The 23,579-nt window shown below is 41.5% G+C and overlaps 1 protein-coding gene across 1 annotated transcript in view; it reads left to right on the top strand.

The window, feature by feature from the left end:
• Positions 1 to 3,424: 3,424 nt before the first annotated feature.
• trim71 (tripartite motif containing 71, E3 ubiquitin protein ligase) overlaps positions 3,425 to 23,579 on the top strand; it is a 32,547-nt gene continuing 12,392 nt past the window's right edge. Inside the window, exon 1 of the mRNA XM_085446381.1 lies at positions 3,425 to 5,332. Coding sequence (XP_085302507.1) covers positions 4,583 to 5,332 — 750 coding nt within the window. The 5' untranslated portion in view covers positions 3,425 to 4,582. The remainder of the gene's footprint in view (positions 5,333 to 23,579) is intronic.

Raw genomic sequence — 23,579 nt, 5'->3', positions numbered from 1 at the left:
ATGAATCCACATGGTAGGATTTGTAAAGAATTTATTCGTAAATCAGGGTGGAAAATAAGTATTTGGTCACCTCAAACAAGGAAAATCTCTGGCTCTCACAGACCTGTAACGTCTTCTGTAAGAAGCTTTTCTGTCCCCCACTCGTTACCTGTATGAATGGCACCAGTTTGAACTCATCATCTGTATAAAAGACACCTGTCCACAGCCTCAAACAGTCAGACTCCAAACTCCGCCATGGCCAAGACCAAAGAGCTTTCGAAGGACACCAGGAAAAGTATTGTAGACCTGCACCAGACTGGGAAGAGTGAATCTACAATAGGCAAGCAGCTTGGTGTGAAAAAATCAACTGTGGGAGCAATCATCAGAAAATGGAAGACATACAAGACCACTGATAATCTCCCTCGATCTGGGGCTTCATGCGTGGGGTCAAAATGATCATGAGAACGGTGAGCAAAGATCCCAGAACCACACGGGGGGACCTGGTGAATGACCTGCAGAGAGCTGGGACCAAAGTAACAAAGGTCACCATCAGTAACACACTACAACGGCAGGGAATCAAATCCCGCAGTGCCAGACGTGTTCCGCTGCTGAAGCCAGTGCATGTCCAGGCCCGTCTGAAGTTTGCCAGAGAGCACATGGATGATACAGCAGAGGATTGGGAGAATGTCATGTGGTCAGATAAACCAAAGTAGAACTTTTTGGTATAAACTCAACTCGTCGTGTTTGGAGGAAGAAGAATACGGAGTTGCATCCCAAGAACACCATACCTACTGTGAAGCATGGGGGTGGAAACATCATGCTATGGGGCTGTTTTTCTGCCAAGGGGACAGGACGACTGATCCGTGTTAAGGACAGAATGAATGGGGCCATGTATCGTGAGATTTTGAGCCAAAACCTCCTTCCATCAGTGAGAACTTTGAAGATGAAACGAGGCTGGGTCTTCCAACATGACAATGATCCAAAACACACCGCCCGGGCAACAAAGGAGTGGCTCCGTAAGAAGCATTTGAAAGTCCTGGAGTGGCCTAGCCAGTCTCCAGACCTCAACCCCATAGAAAATCTGTGGCGGGAGTTGAAAGTCCGTGTTGCTCGGTGACAGCCCCAAAACATCACTGCTCTCGAGAAGATCTGCATGGAGGAATGGGCCAAAATACCAGCTACTGTGTGTGCAAACCTGGTAAAGACCTATAGTAAACGTTTGACCTCTGTTATTGCCAACAAAGGTTATGTTACAAAGTATTGAGTTGTATTTTTGTTATTGACCAAATACTTATTTTCCACCCTGGTTTACGAATAAATTCTTTACAAATCCTACCATGTAGATTCATGGATTTTTTTTTTTCACATTCTGTCTCTCACAGTTGAAGTGTACCTCTGGTGCAAGTTACTGACCTCTGTCATCATTTTAAGTGGGGGAACTTGCACAATCGGTGGCTGACTAAATACTTTTTTGCCCCACTGTACTGTTTATAAGGTGGGTAAAACCTGCAGTCAGCTGAGACTGGGAAAGGTTTCTCCCACTGAAAACTCTTCATCCAGATGAACAGAATCAACTTTCTGGGATTTCCTTACCTGGATGGTTGAGCATGCATCAAGACTGTCCAGATGGGTCATTCTTTACATGCATGTGTGTCTACTCTGCACTGATTAAACAGCACTGTGAAGGTGTGGCAGAGCTTCATACCCACCAGGGGGAAGTATTGTGTTAAGGTAGGGTCAGCAATGAGACAAATGCTGCCATTTAAAAAGGCAAGTGGAGTACAATACAGGCTTTAATGGTCCCTTTACTGACCCCTCGGTTTCTTACAATATGTCAGTATGTGATGGTGAAATCACTTTTGAACTCACAAGCTTCACTGCCTTTTAGAGCTTCATTTTGAGAGACGCTCAAGTAATAAGGAGATATGTCTTTAACAATGAGAGTCAAAATATGCCCTCACGTGTCTGTGGACTATGAATATCTGTAGAGACGACACTTTATGTGAACTCTGTCAAGAGATCACGAAGTCAGATGATACAGCGAGCAGGAAAACGGGCGCCTGTGCATGTGTCATTCCAGGATGGCACCCTAACAGAGGGCCGTTTGTCTGACTCATTTTCACTCAGAGCAGTGGTCTTAATGAGCGCCTTCTTCAGTCTCTCAAAACAACCCTTTGCACTTTGGCCCGTGTCATCTGACAAACAGGGAATTCTTCTTCTTCAGCTTTAAAGAATACACTAATTCTGCAGTCAGTGCCACGAGCAATCATCCGCTGTGCCTGCAGTAGCTTGTTCGAGGAACAGTGTAACACATCGTGCTTCGTGGACAGTTGAGTGCAATGTTCTCTCACTTTGATCATTTCCACCCATGATTGCGTTGATATGACAAAACTGAGGGAGGATGCCACCGTTTAGCCCAATTTAGCCACACCCCTGTGTTGGTGAACCCTGTGGCATTAGCTTAGCAGAGCCATCTACTGTTATTTTAGAGAAAACAGAAAATTCTTTGCTTGATACAATGGATTAAACTTAAAAAAAAAAAAGAGAGTGAGTCTGTAACTACATCTGTAAAACATCCATCCATCATCCACATACAGAGATGCGTCAGGGGAAACTCGGGGTTCAGTATCTTGTAGAGACTGATCAAAATATCGATGGTATTGATGTCGGTTCAACACTAGCATGATATGATTAATGCTGTCCTCCAAGTTCAGTATGCAGCCCACTGAATTGTGTGAAATTAATTATTATTTTGGAAGTGAAAAAAAATCTCAAACATGCACAATATAGCCTATAACACAGTTAAACGAGAGAAGCTGGCCCAAAGAGACAGGCACATTTACATTTCAAATCCCTCCCCCCCCCCCACACACACACACAAAACACTATTTAAAAATACACAAAGTTTAGTTTTTTTGCTGTGTTAACTAATTATTGCTGAACTTAAAAAATCACAGTGATTTACAGGTCTTTAAAATATGACAAACTCCTGTTCCCTACATAAGATGGTTTGTAAATTAAAAGTATCGGTATTGTTTTCAGCAATACTGACTGTATTCACTTGGTAACAGATCAATATCAAAATGTGGACTATTGCACAGCGATAATATCTCACCAGAGGACATTTTGAGTTACATTTTGGATCAGGCAGGGTTCGAACCCCAGACCTTACAGTTGTCGTCAGTACACGCGGATCGTGATATTTCGTGCATGTACAAGAACACCATTGAGGTTACTTAGTAAAATTGACATTTTCAGGCCCAGATTCTCGACTTCGGCAGCCATTAGCTAGTCTAAACTAAAAACAACAACTATACTCTTTTATAATAAAATATACGCGCAGTATATTATGAAGGGAAGGTAAATTGATGACAGCGAATCCCTTTAAATTCGCACTCACGCGCACGTGACCACATACCCCCAGCTATCGGGAGCGTGCGTTTGGCTCACACCCTTCTCTCCTCCCCTAGGGCGGAAGTAGCTGGCTCCATTTCTCCTCCTCAGTCCGATAAGAGCAGCTCGAGGAGCTGCAAGCCCAGCAGCACGCGCATGAGAGCGCACAGCTTGTTTTTAATTTGACTTTTTTTTAAAAAAAAAATTCATCCGAGAATAAAAGAAAAACCAGCAGCAGCACATTAAAGGTCCAAACTGTCGCTGTACCGAGTTTCACCTGGTTGTAAGCCACCGTTCCCACCCCCACCCCCATACACCGAGCCGGGGAGAAAACCCTGCGCATTCCTCCACGCAGAACCCGGAGGGAGCGACCAGCAGCGGGGAAAGGTGAGCTGGAAGGGGGCCTCCTCACAAGGTGGGCCGGTGAATTCTCCCACACTGGGGATAGACGCGCTGTCTTGTGGTCTGGCTTTGTTGGAGGCTCGCTGTGGTTGTTGGTGAACCCTCGGTGACCAGAGGCACGCTATGATACCCTTGCTTTGATGAATAATTTAAGCTCTCGCGGTCCAAGGCTCGCGCTGCGACAACCATACGACCGTTGGCCGCCTGAACGGATCCCGACGGTCAGCCACACCGGTCTGAATTTGGAGGCTTAGCGATAACGGAGAACTAAAGGGAAAAAATTTGAGGTAGCTGCTCGTCCGGGTGCTGCTTTGTAGCTCTGTCCTGTAGTCATGTTGCCGATCTGGTGGGGGAGGAGAGACCGAGCCCCCCAGCCGACCCAGTATCTTTCCATTTTCGGGTTTATGTTATGAGCTATCCCGAACAGCATCGCACTATTTTTCTCCACGGAAGCACCAGCGTCGTCTGTTGCTGAATGCTGTATTTAAAAGGAGGACTGTCGGTTCTGCTAAAGAGAGAAAAAAACGCCTCACACAACTGATTTAAGTATTCTGATTTTTCATCTGATCTCACAACTGTTTTTGAATAACTTTATGAATAAGTGGCTACCTCCTTGTTTTGTTTTTTGTGGCAAATCTTTCTTCCTTTTTCATTTTTTAAATCGTTGAATCTACCTCAAACACCACATTAACGCGGAGAGATAATTATCTTCTACACACCCCAAACGGGCTGATGTGTCTCCAAATGAATACCTCAGCCTCGTCGTCGTGCATGTTGTAAACTGAGCCCAGTTTTGGTGACGCTGCAGATGGCTTCGTTTCCCGACTCGGACCTGCAGACGTGCCCGCTCTGCAAGGAGCTGTGCGGCTCTTCTGCTCCCATTTCCTCCAGCTCTTCTACCTCATCGTCTTCATCTCACACCTCGTCTTCCTCCAGCCAAACCACCAAGAGGCTCCACGTTCTGCCGTGCCTGCACGCCTTCTGCAGGCAGTGCCTGGAGGGACAGCGCAGTCCCGGGGACCCGCTGAAGCTGCGGTGCCCCACCTGCGACCAGAAGGTGTCCATCTCAGAGGCCGGAGTGGACTCCCTGCCTTCCTCCAATTTCCTCTTCAGCAACCTGCTGGATGTGGTGGTGAGCTCAGAGGAGCAGATCCAGAACAAGAATGGCCACCACCACCACCACCACTCCCGGGGAGGTCTGGGTGGAGGCTCCTCTGGCTTCAGTCATCCGTCACGTGGAAGCCTGTTGCACTCGCACCACCTGGGAGAGCCTCAGTGCAGCTCCTGCGACGAGGAGAACCTGGCCACATCCCACTGCCTTGACTGCCAGGAGTACCTGTGTGATAACTGCGTGCGAGCACACCAGCGGGTGCGACTCACCAAAGACCACTTCATCGAGCGCCTGGGAGAGAACCTCCATCTGAGCAGGGTCAACGCTAACAGCAACGCCAGCCAGCCAGGGATGTCAGTGTCCCTCGCCCAGTCCCTGCAGAACAATTTCGCGCTGCTGTCCCTGTTCCAGGATCGCATGAGCTACTGCCAGCACCACGACAGCGAGGTAAGTCCAGCACTGGGGAGGACAAACACTCATTCACAGTACCAGTATGTTATAGATACTGGCTAGTTTTTAGTCTCAGTATGTAGTATGGAGTCATACTGGGGGGCCATATGGCCTTGGATTCAAAGGGAGCTAACTGGCTCTTCACCTAGTACCCTGGAGATGAACAGGCACGTGTGTTAAGCTGGATTTTCTCTCTCTCACACACACACACACACACACACACACACACACACACACACACACACACACACACACACACACACACACTCTCTCGCTCTGTGTGTACACAGAGTCTGGTTAATCTGTACCACACCATCCATTCAGGGCAGACAGAGGCCCCTGTAGTAAGTGCACACATGTTTCTGACTGTTAGAAGTTCTTGGCTTTGGACACGCTGTGGAGATCTACTTTTGCTCTGGTAATGGGAAAGACAAGTTGGAATTCTCTCCTTGTGCGCTGTGTGATCTGGGCAGAACTACAAAGGCCCGTCAAACAGGAAAACAGCTTTTTCTTGGTGGAGTCATATGGTCAGGAAGAATAACAAATAGCACCAGCAGGAGGTCTTGGAATGTCATTTTTGACCCACTTCTGGTTTCTGTTGAGTTGCTTCCAAATAGTTCTCACCGCATCTTCTAGAAACAAAACGCAGTTTTGCCCGAGCAGGTCAGCAAACCGGTTGATCGAGAGTGGTCAGCAGATGCAGACCAGTGCAGAATATCACCCGGTACATTTACCTGCATTCTAGTAAGTCACTTAATCAAACAGAATAATAGACTGCAAATGTTAAAGCAGAGCTAACTTTTTCACATAACCAATAACAGACGTGGGTTGCACATCAATCTTTTAAGTTGCAGCAGCATGTGTAGCCTTGTCCCAGCAGTTAAACGCTGTAGACGCCGCAGGATGCCATTCATTGTTAACAGAACCTTGCAATGACTTAAGGCTCGCTGTGCACACTGAGAATACAACGCTGAGAAATAAAGGGTTTGACTTTATGAAAATGTGCCCTTTCATGACCAGACGGCTATTTGCTTTGTTCTAAACTGAAGCAAATTGTCATCACCATCAGCCAGAAGGTGATGGTGATGTCTTTTTATCTTTGTTTTTGTCGTCATTTGTTGCTGATTTTTGTTAAATAACAAAAGTAATTGACTTGTTTTATGGTTTGAACTTGCCATGAGACAAGTTTTAACTAATATGGGATTGATGTGATGCAGCTAACATCAGTAAAGGTTATTTGTCAATATCGGTCTATAAGGCCAGTATCGGCCAATAGAGATTGAAAATGTGACGTCATTCAGGGGTAAAACCGCAAAGGATTCTGGGAACTCATGGCAAGAGGTACTAGCGCACGCAGGCTTTCAATTGAAATTGGTTACACAGCGATAAAAAGAAACAAAAAATGGCAAGAAGCTGTTGTATTATTAACTAGCGGTCGCATGTCAGCCACGGGAAGCCGACGGGTAAAGAGATCAATTGTTATCGGATTACGTCGTTGAAGAGAAATTGTTCGAGCCATGTTTCCGAAGTAACAAAGAGCCGACGGATGGCCTGGATTGCAGCCATTCAACGACCAAATATAACGTCCCATAACACTCCAGCTCACAGGTTAGTCTGCTCCAAGCATTCCCACAAAGGTCAGTGTTTTTAGCAGTTAATACGTCATTTTTCTTAACATAATTGGTGATATAGGTTACAAGCAAGTCTGGCGCTGAACAGAAATTGTCGCGCTATGCTCCTGTGTTTATTGTGCATAAATAGTAAATTGTCCTGACACAATATTGCGTTTCGCCTCTGTTATTATGGTACATTGACAAAAACATATACTTTTATTCACAGGATAAAACAGGTTTTTTGTATCACTAATTGCCCAGTACGATTACAGCATACAATATTATTGTCACTGCTACATATCTGTAACGCGTACCAGAAGGTATTTCCACTATTAATTAATTACTGTTTAGCTCAAAGTTCCCATTAATAAACTGTTAACAAATGTGTATTTATGAAGACGATTTGTGAGACTGGTAAACTTATGATACGTACGATGATTGTCCATTGGTAGCATTTAAGCATAAGAAAAAGAATAAGAATATGAAACCTTGGATAACTAAGGGTCTTGCAAATGCGTGTAAAAAGAAAAATAATTTATATAGGGATTATATAACACATAGAACAAAGAATGCGGAAATGAAATATAAAGTTTATAAAAATAAGTTGGTATTAATATTGAGGAAAGCCAAGAAAGACTACTATAAAAAACCTTTTCAGGAAAACAAGAATAATATTAAGGGCATTTGGAATATTTTTAAGGAGGTATTGGGTAACAAGAACACACCCTTAGATCGGCCTAATTATTTTATTAAGAATAATCAAGTTGTCGAAGACAAGACTGAAGTAGTAAACAAATTCAATTCCTTTTTTGTAAATGTTGGACCTACTTTAGCAAATTTAATTAGGAAAAATGACGATCCAGAATATGAGGAAGCCTGGAAAGGAGATAATAGAATGGTTAATTCCATATTCTTGGCTGATATTACCATAAAAGAAATGGTAGCAATTGTAGAAAATTTTAAAAATAAAAAATCTACTGACTGTGATGGTATAGACATGGTTATAATTAAAAAGACTTTAGATTGTATAAGGATTCCTCTTTGCTATATTTTTAATCTTTCGCTACAATCAGGAGTATTTCCTGATCGAATGAAAGTGGCAAAAGTGATACCCTTATATAAATCAGGAGATAAGCATAGTTTTAACAATTATAGGCCAGTGTCTCTTTTGTCACAGTTTTCAAAAGTGCTTGAAAAACTCTTTGCGCAAAGACTTGATAGTTTTATTGAAAAATATCAACTAATAAATGAAAATCAATTTTGATTTCGTAAAAATAGATCAACGGCATTAGCATTGTTGACTTTCATTGACGATATTTCATCTGCAACCCATAATAATAATAAATATACAGTGGGGGTATTTGTTGATTTAAAAAAAAAAAGCTTTTGATACGTTACAACATTCTATTTTGATTTCTAAATTGTATAACTATGGTGTGAGAGGAGTGGCATTGAATTGGTTATGGAGTTATTTAGAAAATAGGTTGCAATATGTACATTATCTCAGCAATACCTCTGAAAGATTGAAGATTGTATGTGGCGTTCCTCAAGGTTCAATTTTGGGACCTAAACGTATATATTTATATATTAATGATATCTGTGACGTATCAAAAAGGTTAAATTCTATTTTATTTGCAGATGACACAAATTTTTATTGCTCTGGAGAGAATTTGAAAGATTTGGTTGAAATTATGACTTCTGAGATGTTAAGATTAAAAAATGGTTTGATGTAAATAAATTATCTTTGAATCTGACAAAAACAAAATTCATGATATTTGGCAATCGTCTAAAGGAGGATGAAGTCATTATGTCCATTGATGGAGAATTGATTGAAAGAGTTACTGAATTTCGTTTTTTGGGTGTAATAGTAGATGAAAATTTGACGTGGAAATCACATTGACTATATTAGAAAGAAGATGGTTAAAAGCATTTATATTTTGGGAAATGTAAGAGATTTATTAGATTATAAAACAATGCGCATTTTATATTTTTCATTGTTTTTCTCATATTTTAGTTACTGTGTTGCAGTTTGGGGGAAAACATATGAGAATACTATAAAACCTCTAAACTTATTACAGAAGAAAGTGATATGAATGATTCATAATGTTAAATATAGAGAACATACAAATAAATTATTTATAAAATCAAAATTATTAAAATTATACAGTTAGCTAGGACTACACAAAGATTAATGAGTCCAACAGTTAGGGGTATACGACTGTGGAACTCTCTTCATTATAATTTAAAGAATTGTATAAGTTTACATTGTTTTAAAAAGTGTTACATGCTTAAAACGATAACTCAATATGAAGAATGCGAATGAAATTGGAGTTCATTGAAAATGGATCCATTATAATTTTTTGTTTTATTTATTTTAATTTTATTTTCTCCTTGTTACTATGTGGAGTGGTATATTCTGATTGTAAATTGGTCATTTGGTTTGGGTTAGGACCGGAGATAAATGTTAATATTAGTTTGTTCCCTGATTTTTGGTGCCCACTTGTAATATAAGTTGGAATGTAGATAGGGGGCAGGGTTTAATAAGAATATTTTCTTCTTCCTGCTCCTTTTCACACATGGTTGTAGTGCTTTATTGATAGAAAGTGTGGTTGGTTTGTTTGATTTGTTGTACCAAGTGTTAAATAAATAAATGAAAATGAAATGAAAATGGTCTTTCGTTCTACACGGTGCATTTCAAGGTCCTGTACCCATCCGTCGGTAAACTGTACCTGGGCTTGTTGCAGTGACCTGAAGTTACTAAACTTCATGAGTGTATGCACTCACTCCAAGAACCGTATAATTAGCGTGGTGAAAGTTGGGCAGCACGCTAACGTATTTTGTCCACTCTGTGTGCTCGTAAGGGTCTAACCCTTTCACTCCTTTGATTTTTTTTCTTTTTTTTTTTTCCTCGTGTCTTTCTTTGACTTTTCATCAAGTCTGTCTTTGTACGGACCGGCATTGTTGCTCTTCTTCGTTTTGTACATAACTTTTTTGGGGAGCAAAGAAAAAGCAAGAAGGTATTGGAACCGGAGAATGAACGTTTTGCGGTGCTGCAAATGCTCGCATTTGATGCGGTACTTGGATTGTTTTGCCACGAGTTCCCGGCATGCAATGCGCGAAAGTCACGTGGTCTGTCAATCTCTATAGTTATTGGCCCCTAATTGTGAGTATAAGAACAGAAATGCATTGGGGACTGTTGTTTCCATTGTTTCCAAGATGAACCTTTTTATGAGCAAAACACACACAAATCTACCATCATTTCACACACGAAAAACCCAACTGCAGTTCCTTGATTGGCCATTTGAGGCCAGCTCCAAAAATAAGTCTCTCTTCATAGAGTCTCATGTTAAAATGCATTTAAAGCAAATATAAACCTGTTTATAGTCTGGCTTAAAACACATGTTTGGTCTCTATGAGTGGTTTAACCCTTAATAACAAATGTAGGAGGGGGATATTTAGAATTTGCTAAGGCTTAAAGTTAGGGGTGTGGCTGTTTTCCCAGTTCTCGGCTTGCCTAATTTGAGCCAATGACCTGCACGTATCAGCTGTATTTGTGCTGTTGGTGCCTTTGGAGCATTAGGGTGGTTAGCCCAGTTTTATTTGCCGGAGGTGATGAAGGCTCCTGTGCTGTGTGTTAGTGTGTCACAGGAAATAAATCCATGACAAGCAGGGAGAAATGGTGGCTGTCACAGATGATTGAAAAAACAGCCTGAAAATGCTCACCCTCTACGTGCTGTGCCTGAGGCCCCCCAGATACCTAAGGGGAAAGCCTGTCATTAGTGCTCAAAAACTTCTCAGGGTGTGTTAAGTGCTCAGCCTTAAAGCACCCACAAGGCGGAGGCTTGTGAAGGGTAAAAAAGAGAACAAACAGCCTTAACCCTCTCTGTTTGAAACAGATGTTAGGAAAGTCAAATGTTGCCATTTAATTTTGCCAACAATAATGTAACAACACAGGTAATGTCTCCCAAGTAAAGTATCAGTTTAATGACTTTGCCTCCCCACCATTAGCGCTGTTTAGCTCAGCTTCCTCTTGCTTTACTTTTAGCTGTTTACTGGCGTGAGTGGGGTTCAGTTACCCGGTGTTCGTTAAAATGTGTGAAATTTAAGTAAATGGGGCAGTGTTTAAAAACGTAACCCAACTAATCACTAAAGCCCAGTTCAAATTTCCAATTTAATTTTCCAATTTAAGTTTTTTTTTTTTTTTTTTTTTTTATTAGAATAACCCCTACCCCCGCATACCCCCTGTCCATTGCCAGTAAGTAGGTGGGTTCAGTTTTCCAGTAAGGGCTTATTTCCCATTCACTTACTCAGAGCTTCAGCCCTGGGGGAGGGAATGACACAGGAGCAGGCGAGTCTTTCTTTGCCTGCAAGCACTGAGAAAGCTGAGACATTGTCCAGCATCCAGGACTGTGTCTATCATATCTTAAACTTTCATCAACTGCCTAGTCTTTCTGACTGACGGGAGAAACAATTTTAGCTTTTTTTATAGTTGGTCGTTTTTCATCAAAATCAGTTTCTTGTGTTATACTAAATCCTGTATACTAGTCTGCCTTATAGTTTACACGAAACCCATTTGAAAGACAATTTCTTAGGTTGTCTGAGGTAGGGGATTGGTTTCTTTGCTCCATATTATCATTGCTGATCTATTAAGAGTTGGAAACCTTTTAAGAGTGACAACATGATTTTAATATCTGGCAACAAAGTATCAATAGGAGATAATTTGATGTAATCGCTGAAGTGATAAATTTCACATCTTTTTTTCTGTCATCCAGTTACTGACATTTACGGCTTCACTTGTGCACAGTGAGTCAGTATAGCTTCTTCATAAACCACATATAGTCTCGTACAGTTCTGGGTATGAGAATGTAAAGGCCTCTCAATACTCTTATACAGCAAAGTTTTAATCAGATGTTTATGTACTGTAATTGTGTGCATCATGGGAGCTAGTTACTGATCACGGGGCTCTATATTTGAATTATCCTTTATAAATAGACATGTACTAGAGCAATAAAGGTTTTCTGCTTGACCGTCTGCAGAATATATTCTGACTAGTTGCTCCCTCTCATGTAAATCCAGATATTCATGTTTGTCTGGCGTTCAGCTGGCCATCAGCTGTAGGCTCTGTGTGTATTCAGGTGTAACTCTTAGCAGAAGTCGAGAGGTGTTATGTGCGGCTTTTGCCTGGGCTAGTTCTTCGAGGCTGGCTTGGTCTGCGAGGGCCCTCAAGAGTTTTTCTAGGAGCTGTTCCATCTGAAGAGTTAAGCAAGCCCACTGAGGTACTGTTTTGAGCTGTTCTGAGATTCAAGATGGCCATTAAGAGGCAAAACTTGACTCCAGAAGGACTTCTGATAATATGTGCTGAACTTCCAAACTCCCCCAGAAAACATTCTGAAGAACACTGGTTCAGGCAGCGGTTTGGTTTGGAGAAACACTAAAAGAAATGATGCAGTGCAGTCTGCAGACGTGTAAAGGTTTGGTGTTAATTGTAAGCAGCTGATGCTTCTTATTTCGACTGTTTGTACTGGCAGCTGCTGACGTGCAGTGGGAATCCTGTCTGTTGATACTCTGTGCATGATCAGGTTTTTCAGCCTCTTCAAGCATTGTAAGAAAAGATGTGATGGTGTTGGAGAGACGTGCTGAAACCCTCACTCATGTTTAACCTCATTAGCTGTAATGAGAAAGCCACCCCTCTCCCCCTTTAAAGAATCCGTATAATGAATCTTAATTTGCTCTGGCTTGAGTTTTCTTGCCGTTTGCATATTTACCCTACTGGTTTAATCTACAGATGACTCGTTTAAGGTATTTTGGCTACAGCTTGGATTTAATTGATTTCCAACTGGTGGAATTGCCAGTGAAGAGTTGTGGATGGGAGACAAAGCTCTGTAGGCCGTAAAGGAAACTGGCCACACAGTATAAGATGTGATAGACCGGTCCATGCATACTCGCTAAGAATTGTTCACAAAAATCAAAACAGCTTTTTTTGAAATCTGGCAACAAGGGAAATGGCTACAAAAACAACACCACAGTGACAAAAAGCCACAGACTGAGCAGCAGATATATCATCGCCTTGATGTCCACCTTTGTTGTCGCGTTCGCGTTACATATTAATTGCATCACAGGACGCTCGGCTGCATTACTATGATGACGACCACGCACATTATGCATGTGGTACTCGATTGTTATGGAAAAAGAGTCGATCTGAGTAGGTTGTAATTTAAAAGGCGCTTTGTGGCGTTCCAAAAGCATGTGTCCAATAAGGAAGTTGAAGAGCACCTTCTGTACAACGTCAACTGTCACAACATTGCTGAAGGGTGTTTCTCTCGACTCTTCTTGACTTCTACCGGCTGTTATAAATGACGATACTGATCAATCGTCAAATGGCTAATGTTAACTGGTTTGCACTGCAGATATTCCACATTTCAAGAAAACATGTGGTAATATTAACATTTTATTTAAATTTAGTTATCATTTAAAATGTAAAAAAAAAAAAAGGGAATATCATTTTATTCATGTTTGCAGGCAGCAGCACTTGTGAGTGTGAGCAAATCAAGAGCACTTTCCATCCTCCTTTTCCAGGTAGCTTCAGGTGCTGATGACACACCGTCTAATTTGAGGTGTGAATCTTCTCAAACAGTGCCAACAGCAGTATCACATTGCAATAGTAGTGACTCAGCATTATATCCAGTGACACAGCACTGTCAACTACGCCTGTAGTTGTAGTGTTCTGGCTGAAAACCTCAAATAAAAGTACAACATGGCTGTTCCACAGCTAAAAGAACACAATCTTGTTACCAGTCAGGAATGCACTGATATATGAATATTTTCTGCCTGGGAGGTCATATCTTGGGTGAAGCTTTTTAACCAGCTCTGTTCTTTCACTGTTACTGCATCAGTAATGTCCATCAACTTTTTGCTCGCAAATGCTGCAGCATGCTGATATTGATTGATTTATGAGGAAAAAAAAAAAAAAGCGAAATGAGGATGTAAAGATTTAAATTTGTGACTTTGTGTATGCTATCCTCTTGTCAAGAAGATGGTGGAGAAACTTGGGTTAATGAACTGTGGTCATCCAGAGTTCTTTTTTTATGGCTGAAGCTTTCTATGACTTTATTCTCTTCCTCTAAAAGAAATCTAACTTTAAAACTTGAGTTTTAAATTGCTCTTAATGCTTCTGGCTGGAGAGCTGGTATTGCTGCACTATAGACGACGGCCAAGTGAATATGTTGGTCTACTTTAGCAGCATAAATGCCCCTGCTCCTAATCTGGACTGTGCAGAGAGTGTCCCACGCTGCGTCTGTGTGTTAGTGTGAAGCAGCAATGGAAAATTGGATTACATCGAAGGAGTGCCCTCTGCTTGCTGTGGTGTCACCCTCCAATACCCAAATACATATGGATCCTGGTCTGAGAGAGGGATAATGGTATGATAATCCCACAGAATGTCACCCTGTGCTTCAAATTAAATTGTTGTCGCCATAGCTACGTGGGTGGTTGTGCACGTGCGTGGTTTTTCAGCAGCACACGCCCAAATAGTCTCGGGGGTTGGTGGAGCAGCCTGAGAGCAGGCACAAAGTGGATGCTGGGCAGTGAGTACCTAAATTGTGCAGCGGTATGAGGATGAGGTGAAGTTGAACTAATTACTTTGACGGTGCTCTCGTATCTGCTCAGGGACCAGTTGGGTCAGGATTTAAAGTCAGTACTGGTGAGGAGCGTTTGTCAGGCTTTTCCACAGTTCATCTTGTTATTTGTTAAACTTTACTGAACCATTGTCATGTTCTGCCAAGGAATGTGGTCACTTAAAACACATGCATGCTCGGCTCTGTGATCCTGAGCGCTACTCCCCCCTCTCCCAGAGCTCGCTAACACAGAATGTTTGTAAGGAAACCTAACCCAACACTGACGCTGATACAAGGCCAGAGGAATTCCTGTAACTTGAGTTTATACCTCCTGGGTTCTCTTTCTCCCCCCTCTCTCTCACTCACACACACACCGGGTATTTCCTCTGTCGACTCCTGTCTTTCTCATCAGCACTCTGTTCTGTGTCAGAGACGATGACCATTATAGATGCAGAAAGTCTCCTCGGCGTGATGTAGCAGCTGTTGCTGTTGAGGAGCGAGTGATTTCTTTTCATCACTCAAAGTATCTGTACGAGTGTGGCAGCAGCATTTTCATCCAAGAGCATCTCCCATCTGTAGGTAGTTATCCTCTGAAGAGGATTTTAGTGTTTCTGTGTGTGTTTCCACACAGCCACCAGAGTTGGATTATATGAAGTTGGACTTCCAGAGTTTTAATGTGCAACATGTGCCTAGTAATTAGAAAGCATTCCTTGTTTCCTGTGTGTTGTGACTGTGTTTCATGTAGGCTAAAGGGAAGTGTGTGTGTGTGTGTTGACTTTGAAGTCCATTCGAGGACTTTGGGCCATATAAATTTAATGGATAGAAAGGAAGGCATTTATCACATTCTCTCTGACAACTGGATTTAAAACCCATTCAAAACCTGGAGCCTGCCACTTCCTCCTCCGTGGCTGTGTCCAAATGGGGTTTTAATTGGCCATTATTTGACCTCACTCGGTGGGATTGTGTTGTTAACACATTTGACTTTATTTGGGTAACACTGCACAGCTTCCAGTCATAATTTGTCCACCTCACTTTATTTAGTCTTTAGGCTTTAAGCAGGTGTTTGATGCAGTTGCGGTAGTTTGCATGCTTTGTTGTTACTTTTGGATGTGTTTTCCATGACCTGCTTTTTCTGAAAGATTGCACATTTGTGCAAGTGAAACACTGTGTGATAACGCTGAGTTGTTCAACACAAAAGGCAAACCAATCACATTTGCTACTTACTCTGGCTCACATTCCAACATTAAAGGTTTCCTCTTCCAACAAAAGAGAACGTTTATTAATCATTAAGATGTTAAGTGTCCTCCTCCTCCATGCCTCCAAAACAGAAGCAACGCTAACATGAAGAAGTAATCTTTGTACTGTACCAACTGGATTTGACCAGTGACTAACGTGCTTTCTTTTTCCAATAAGTTAGAAAAAAGCTGATATACACATTAGTTGTAAAAATTAAGAGAACTTAAGAAAAAAAAACCCACAAACATTCAGAATAACCCAAGACTTTCTTTCAGTCATTTGAATGTTTTATATTAAGAATATGTGTAGCAGGGAAGCTGTAGCTTTAAAAGAAAATAGAAAAATAAGTCTTAATCCTTCCTTCATAATATTAGTTTTGGGCTAGTCTGTATTAGTATCTTAGCCTTTCATACGTAAGAGTAGCTAATTGCCTGATTTGTGGTGATTGCTAGGGCTTCTTCAGTTTTTGAGTGATGGCTCTGTGCTTGAGGAACACGTGCACCAGTTTTTGATGCAACTCACACTTCAGGTCTTACTGCCACTTCACTTTGTGACATTATTTGCAGCCTCACTCACAATGAATCTCTCAGCTTTCAGGGCTGATGTTGTGGTGTGTGACAAATCAGATGATGGACGTGAGACCAAAGAAGGGTGACTGCAAAGAAAGGTGGCAACATCAGAGCATAAGTAATGTGCAGAGAACTGGCTACAAAAGTACAGAAAGTAAATGCTGAATAACAGCTAGGATGGCGGGCTGACTGTGAACATTGTGTTTTTGTAACCAGTGTCAGAGTTTATTAAATACGTTGTGAATATTTTCCAGCAAATGAGCTTTCAAGATAACAGTTGAAGCCTTATGTTAAGAAAAAGAGGGGAAGAGGTGGCTGTGACGAGCTGAGGCTCATAGAGCATGTGGGTTGTTTATTAGGCAGAACGCTGCTGCACATTACATCCTATTCATTTAATTCCTCTTTTCTGCCGGCTTGCGTTTCATAATTGTATTGTTGCGATTATTCCTTTTATCTGCCCCGTCTCTGTGTCATTACTTCAGTTTATTTATTTATTTATTTTTAAACTTCACTGCTCCAGTGAGCGCATCACAATCACTCACATGCTGTCCATGCAAAGGAGGCCAGCTGACTGTGGGTTTTTCCTTCAGCAGGGCTGTCCAATCAGATCGTTGTATTACAGCCACCGCCCTCCGCGTGTTGTAGCTGGCTAAGTTTCAAAACATCGGCAGGAGTGTCCGTGTGCATGTTGTGTTCGTGGCAGCGAGCCAACGGGGGTTGCCACAAGAGGGCGGAGCAGCGGCCGGTGGGGGTGGGGGCGAGGTGTTGAGAATGAGGAGAGGAGAGAGAGAGAGAGAGAGCAATGGTGGGAACAAAGAGGGGAGGGAGAAACTTTGTGAACAAGATATGCAGAGCGTTTTCTCAAAAGATAAGAGTAGGTGTCTGTGATTTGCATCGAAGGACCTTTGTCTGCCAGATGGCTTTCCAAGGATTGCTGGGAATGTTAGGATCAGTTATTCCTCAGATTATCCAGCCCGAACATACCAAAGTGGCTTAGTGCTGATGCTGGCTGGTTAGGCTTTCATAAGTGGAGTAACTCTGCTGATCTTCCTCTAGTTTTCTAATTTAACTCCAGCACATGCTGAAGTTAGTTTGCTCACTGAAGGATGACTGATGCATAAAATCTGCCTGGTGTAACAGCCTGTTTGAAGAAAAAGGACCTCTGCTGTAGCTGAGACAGCTTTTTTTTTTTTGCACTTCACATTGTGGCCTCTAAGTCATGTCTTAGTAAAGGAAGGTTTCGTGTGTGTACGTGCACATGCTTAACCTTATGTCCTGACGTCTGCTCCTGCCTGAAGTGTTGCAATGGGGTGTGCTGCAATTCTGGACTGGTAATCAAGTGTTTGGAAGTTTAAAACCGACACACTTTCTAAAAATGATAACAACAGTATTTATTTAGCTTTTTTTGCCTCTTTGTGATTGTGTGAAATATATTTATTGCTGAACTTTGTTTTACATAAAAACATCTTTCAAGTGAAGTCCAGTATAACTATCTTTAAAAGCAGTGTTTGAAGTTTTGTTGTTGTCTTCAAAAAAGAGATGAGCAGTCTGAGTATAGTAATTACATAAAGTGAGTTACTTAATCACTTGGTTACTTGAAGCTTTATTTTTTCCACTGGTGAATAAAACTGCCTTTCACAAATTCACACTGACATGTGACATCAGCTTCTAGGAATTTTCCTTTTCGCTCTGACCTTTTCTGTCGTTGTGTTGACAGGCAGTTAAAGAAAAGAGCACAGAGACCTGAGGCGATGACACAGATTAACAGAAGGTCTCTATTTAAATGATTCAAGCAAGTCCTGTTGTACTCATGCGTCACTTTTTGAACTTTGGAAACCATTTCCATTTAAAAGATGTTTTAAATGAATTCAACTTTAAACAGATTCATTCTGGGTTAAAATGTTCATGAGTTTTCTCACAGAGCTCTTACACACTGTTGGTGGAAAAATAAAATACAGGAGGAAACGCGTTTGGATCACAGCTGTTTTTTAAAATTATGAAATTAAAGTGTAAACTTGCTAAATCTTGCTGGCTTCAGCTTACTTCAATTTACTTCAGTTGAGTTTAAAATGATAGTATTTGTACAAATTAGAGGAGGCTGCACATGCGGACATGCAGTTGCTAGCAGGGCTGTGAGTCGGCCTTCTAGATGCTGGAGCTGCTTACTGTCAACAACACTGGAGACAACAATCTTCTGCTTGTGCTGCTGTTGATCATTGAGTCGGCTTTGGAGGAGACGAGGTTCTGATATACAAAGTGTCTACATAGACAGTCACCCTTTGTAGACAAATACCTACAAATTTCAGCTGTCAAACATAAGTGCTTTGTAGGGGCTGACAGAAATATGGTTGCCAGGTCTGAAAATTGCTTGGTTTTTTGTGCAATTTAATAAATTCTTACAATTTTTTCCTTTTCAAATCTCAATCTAGTTTAAAGGTCGTGTTAACAAGAGTCTCTTAACTGGTAACAAGCTGAATTAAGCCGTAAGTTTACAGATATCCAAGTGTCTCTGCCCGGCAATCTTGGCAGCAGGAAAAACTCAGGTTTTTTTTTTTTCTTGTGTTTGTTTGTGGATAAAGCGTGTTGCGGGCTGGTCAAATGATGTGATGGTAAACTGCTTTATTGACACTACTATGCTTTGTAAAAGTAATCCAGCAGGTTAACGTCTATTCATTGTCTGGTACCAGTGGGCAGCTGTAGAAATTCACTGCTGCAATGCGTGCGCGATTAGTTTTTTGTTTTGTTTTTTGAGCAAACTTGTTTTCAGTTTCCCAAGCAGCCCTGTTTCTGTGGCACCACTGTGTGACATTACATGGCCCTCGTCCCTTCCCCCCACTCGGCTGTGCACGCAGGGAGCGCATGCATGCTGCATGCAGTGATTTTTTTTTTTTTTTTTTTTTTTTTTTTTTTTTTTTTTTAAAATTGGCTATTGAAGTTTGTGGCCCCCCCCATTCCCAGTGCATTGCATGGTGGGAAAGGGGAAACAGGATTGATCCTGCTGCTGTGTGAATACAAATACGGGGAACTTGCAGCCATTGTGCATCGCTGTTATTTCCCTCAGGAGTTAACCTTTTTGCTTTGTGACGGTGCTGCGGCGTGAAACTATTGGCATTTATTTAAAAAGACAAAAATGCAACACAACGTCAGATTCGGGTGAAAATGCACACCCTAACTCATCAGTGTATTAATCAATTCATGATTTTGAGGTTACAAAGATCAACACTAAATTTTTTTTATGTATTTATTTTTGTCATTGAATCAGTTTCTGTTTACTCCTCTTCCTCTCCAGCTTCTCCTCTTTGTTTTTAGTTTTATAATTTTAAGATTTAGGATGCCTACATTTCATACAGTGATAATAATAATAATAATAATAATAATGGATTGCATTTATATAGCGCTTTGAGGGTCTCGAAAAGCGCTTTACAATTCCACTATTCATTCACTCTCACATTCACACACTGGTGGAGGCAAGCTACAGGTGTAGCCACAGCTGCCCTGGGGCAGACTGACAGAGGCGAGGCTGCCATATTGCGCCATCGGCCCCTCTGGCCTTCACCAGTAGGCGGCAGGTGAAGTGTCTTGCCCAAGGACACAACGACCGAGACTGTCCGAGCTCGAACCGGCAACCTTCCGGTTACAAGACGAACTGCCAACTCTTTGAGCCACGATTGCCTCTGTTGCTGTTAGCAATACTAACAGCTAAAATTGAAGTTCACAACACTGAACAATGATTTTGGGGCAAATTTCAGGGGTCAGACCTCCTGTTTGAACAACATTAAAGTGGTAAACATAGGTTATCATAAATGTTAAAAAGTTAAAGTTGTTTAATGATTAAATGGCTAATATTAACGCGTATTGATGTTAGTCCTTTTGCTATTATGAATTACCCAATAATAGTATTTATGATGTGTTAGCTAAGGTGTTTACCATTTTCATGAAATCATCATTTCATTTAACATTCTCATTACAGCACAAGGCTTTTGTGAACTGTGGAGCCGAATGCAGAAGAACCAAGAAGGTATAGGAGCAAAATAACATTCAAGCAATAAAAGTGTGCAAAGATCCAGCAGTCTGGACGTGATTGGTACTTGACCCTCTGTGTCACCATGCCTTTTGGATGTAGACGAGCAGAATGTCCCTCTGCCTGAAGCCTTTGCTCGTGCCACGCATTAGTGTGTAATAAATAATGTTGGTGAGTCTGCTCTGCCTCGAGGCCTCCCCTCCAGGCTGTTCTCTGTGGAATTTACAACTTTGATGGCATTACCCACATTTCACATCTTTTCATGTTGTTCTCATTTCTTCATGGCAAGCACATGGTGCTGCCTGATGTGACATCTACAATATTTTGGACATGTCAGAATTGTCTCTAGGGCTGCCACAAACGATTATTTTGATAGTCGACTAGTCATTGATTATTTTTGCGATTAGTCGACTAATCAGATCATGCATCCATTGGACGTAAAACGTACAGCTTATTGCGCCAGCAGCATCTGCTCTTATATAACTATCATTAGCTTACAGCTTTAAGTGTTTAAGGTATGTGCTAACTAAAAATAAAGACAAGATGGTAGTTTATTAAATTTTAATGACATTTGCAGATTGTTTCGGTGGAATTTAATAAACTCAGCCGTGTGCTCCTTGCTATCTAAAATATAACAGGACACCGGAGTATATTCTCGAGCATCTCACACTTCTGATAATCAGTTGCCTGCTTGACGTTTATTCAGCTGTGTAAAAACTATAACTTTAATCTCAGACAAACCGCTTTACTCAGGAACAAATAAAATACTGAAAAAAGCCAAACAATAACATTTTTAAGTTATCTAAGTAACTTTTATCATGTTTAACCTGAGTAGCGAAAGACGGAGGTGGGTTTGAAAATTATTTGCCGGGAGTCCGGTGTTCTCACCGGCTCTAGTGAGCCTTGAACCCCAGCTAGCTATCGAGCTGGTGGGTAACAGACGTCTCCGAAAACGTTTGAGCGCTTTTGAAAATATCTGGTGTCTTGATAAACTGAGCAGATATTTGAAGTTTACACAGCTACATTCTCGCCTGAAAATATGTTAAACATTTATTTTGTGACCCAGAAAGAAAAATAGGAGTAATATTAAAACTAACTAGCCGCCGCCATTGTTGGAAACTGAGCAGGGCCGCGCTATGAATTCTGGGATAGGTTGGGCCACGAAGTATACACCCGACCTATCCTTCAAATCTGGGAAAATGAAGGGCGCATTTGTCGGAGTCTTCAAATTTGGACAGTCTTCGTCGTGTCGCTGTAACGTAATCGGTCTACAAAAGTGGGCACAGGAGGATGCGGTTCCTGAATTTGGACACAGCTACGATACCGGACACTGCTTCTTCTTTTTCGGGGTTTAACGGCAGCTGGCATCCTTGTACATGCAGTGCTGCCATCTTCTGTTTCAGTCCGTTATTACACGCTTAATTCCTACTACTTATTCCTGCATGTTTTGGGATCTTACAAAGCTTCAAACGACGCGTCAACTATTAACAATTTTCAACACCAGTGCACATGTTAAGTTTGAAAAGTGAATGTTACAGTTGGGTCTTTCAAAGTCTGCAGACTGTTAAAGCTTTGCTATCTCTTTGATAGCTTTGTTTTTTGTTTTCCATCCTAGTGATGGCCTCTCTCTTAGCCTGGCTCTACCAGAGGTTTCTTCCCGTTAAAAGCATGTTTTTTCCTTCCCACTGTTGCCAAGTGTTTGCTGATAGGGGGGTGTCTGCTATTTGGAGGTTGCTGTATTATTGTAGAACCTTTATCTTACAGTTATAAAGCGCCTCGAGGCAAATGTTATTTTGATTTGGCAATTGAAGTTCTAGTCAGACGCTTTCAAATACAAGTCCAACACCTGTAGTCATCTCAGAATATTTATGTAATTTGTAATGGGGTGACCAGGGAACAGGCTTCACCTGACCATGACACTGCTCATCAATAAATTGGCCAGTTACTTTTGAGCCTCTGAAATTGGGGCACTGTTTACTTAAAAATGACCATAAGTCCTAAACAGGTAATGCAAAGTTGTGGTGGTACATAAACACAATTACAGAGTGTCTCACTGTCCAAAAGCCTGTGGGCTGCATCTGTAAATATTTTTATTTTTTTAACTAAACTCCTTTTTAAAAAGAAAGTAAATAGTCTTTTACAAAAACTGGTTTCCTCCATAACAGCTCCAGGGGAAGAATTTTGAACCTTTATTAATATAGGGTATTAGAGAGAAGACATGAAAAATGTGAGACAGCAGGGGGAAGACAAGCAGTAAAAGGACTCGGGCAGATTCAATTTTTGACTTTTTTTTTTTTTCCCCCTTTAAATTTTAAAATCAGTGACTGTGTAATACCCCCGTCCTTTGCAAATAACTTGACACATCACTGTTTCATTAAATGTTAGCATTTAACCTCTGGGCAACGACAGGATGGCAGTGTCTCTCTTTCATGTACAATCTGTGGTCCTAACTTAAAGCCACAACTCTCAGGCATGATTCTCCTATTTCTAATAAAAACACAGTCCTTATACAGTTTAAAACTTGCAAATCCACTTCAACCGATCTCCTAGAAAGAACCTGCCTCAGACTGAAAGAGGTACTGAAGACAGAGGCAGGCTGAGAGAGAGCACTGCCTTAAAGAGACTGTATTCTGTGCAAGTCAATAATATCGATCCTTGCTCCTAGAGGCCTGGTGTTGTTATGTAATCTCCAACACTGTGTGTATGAGAGAGTATGATTCACCTCAAGGACCGTTGATGACATGTGTGGAGCAGATAGGATTAAAAATGTGTGAAGGGCCTTGCAGCGAAGATCTGCTACCGTGAAAGAAGACTCCTGTTGTTTTTCTCTTGGCCATGTTACAGCATGCACAAATGGCAGCCTGAAATAACACAGCTTTGAGGTATTGGTTTCTGAATGACCCATATTAAACTTTAGTGATGATAGAGGTGTTCAGTGGAATTGATTCCCTCTATTTGTCACCCTAAATGATTATAAGAAGAGTCTTCATCTAAAATTATTTTCCCACCCGCCTTAAACATGGATTTCATTAAATAACTGGTCATGCAGTAGTCACTTGGAGGAGTTGCGTTTGATCCCTGTACTGCTGATTTGCAGCTATTCGTCAGTCGCTCAACCCCACCCCACATCACCTTCCTCATCCTCCTCACCCCCTCCTCTCCAAACCAGCTGCATTCCTCGCTGTTGTGTGT

The sequence above is a fragment of the Copadichromis virginalis genome, linkage group LG22, assembly GCF_057382275.1.
Source record: "Copadichromis virginalis isolate Kocher_CV1m ecotype Utaka linkage group LG22, C_Virginalis_male_GT1.1, whole genome shotgun sequence".
Lineage (NCBI taxonomy): Eukaryota > Metazoa > Chordata > Actinopteri > Cichliformes > Cichlidae > Copadichromis > Copadichromis virginalis.
This window is presented reverse-complemented; position numbering and strand designations above follow the sequence as displayed.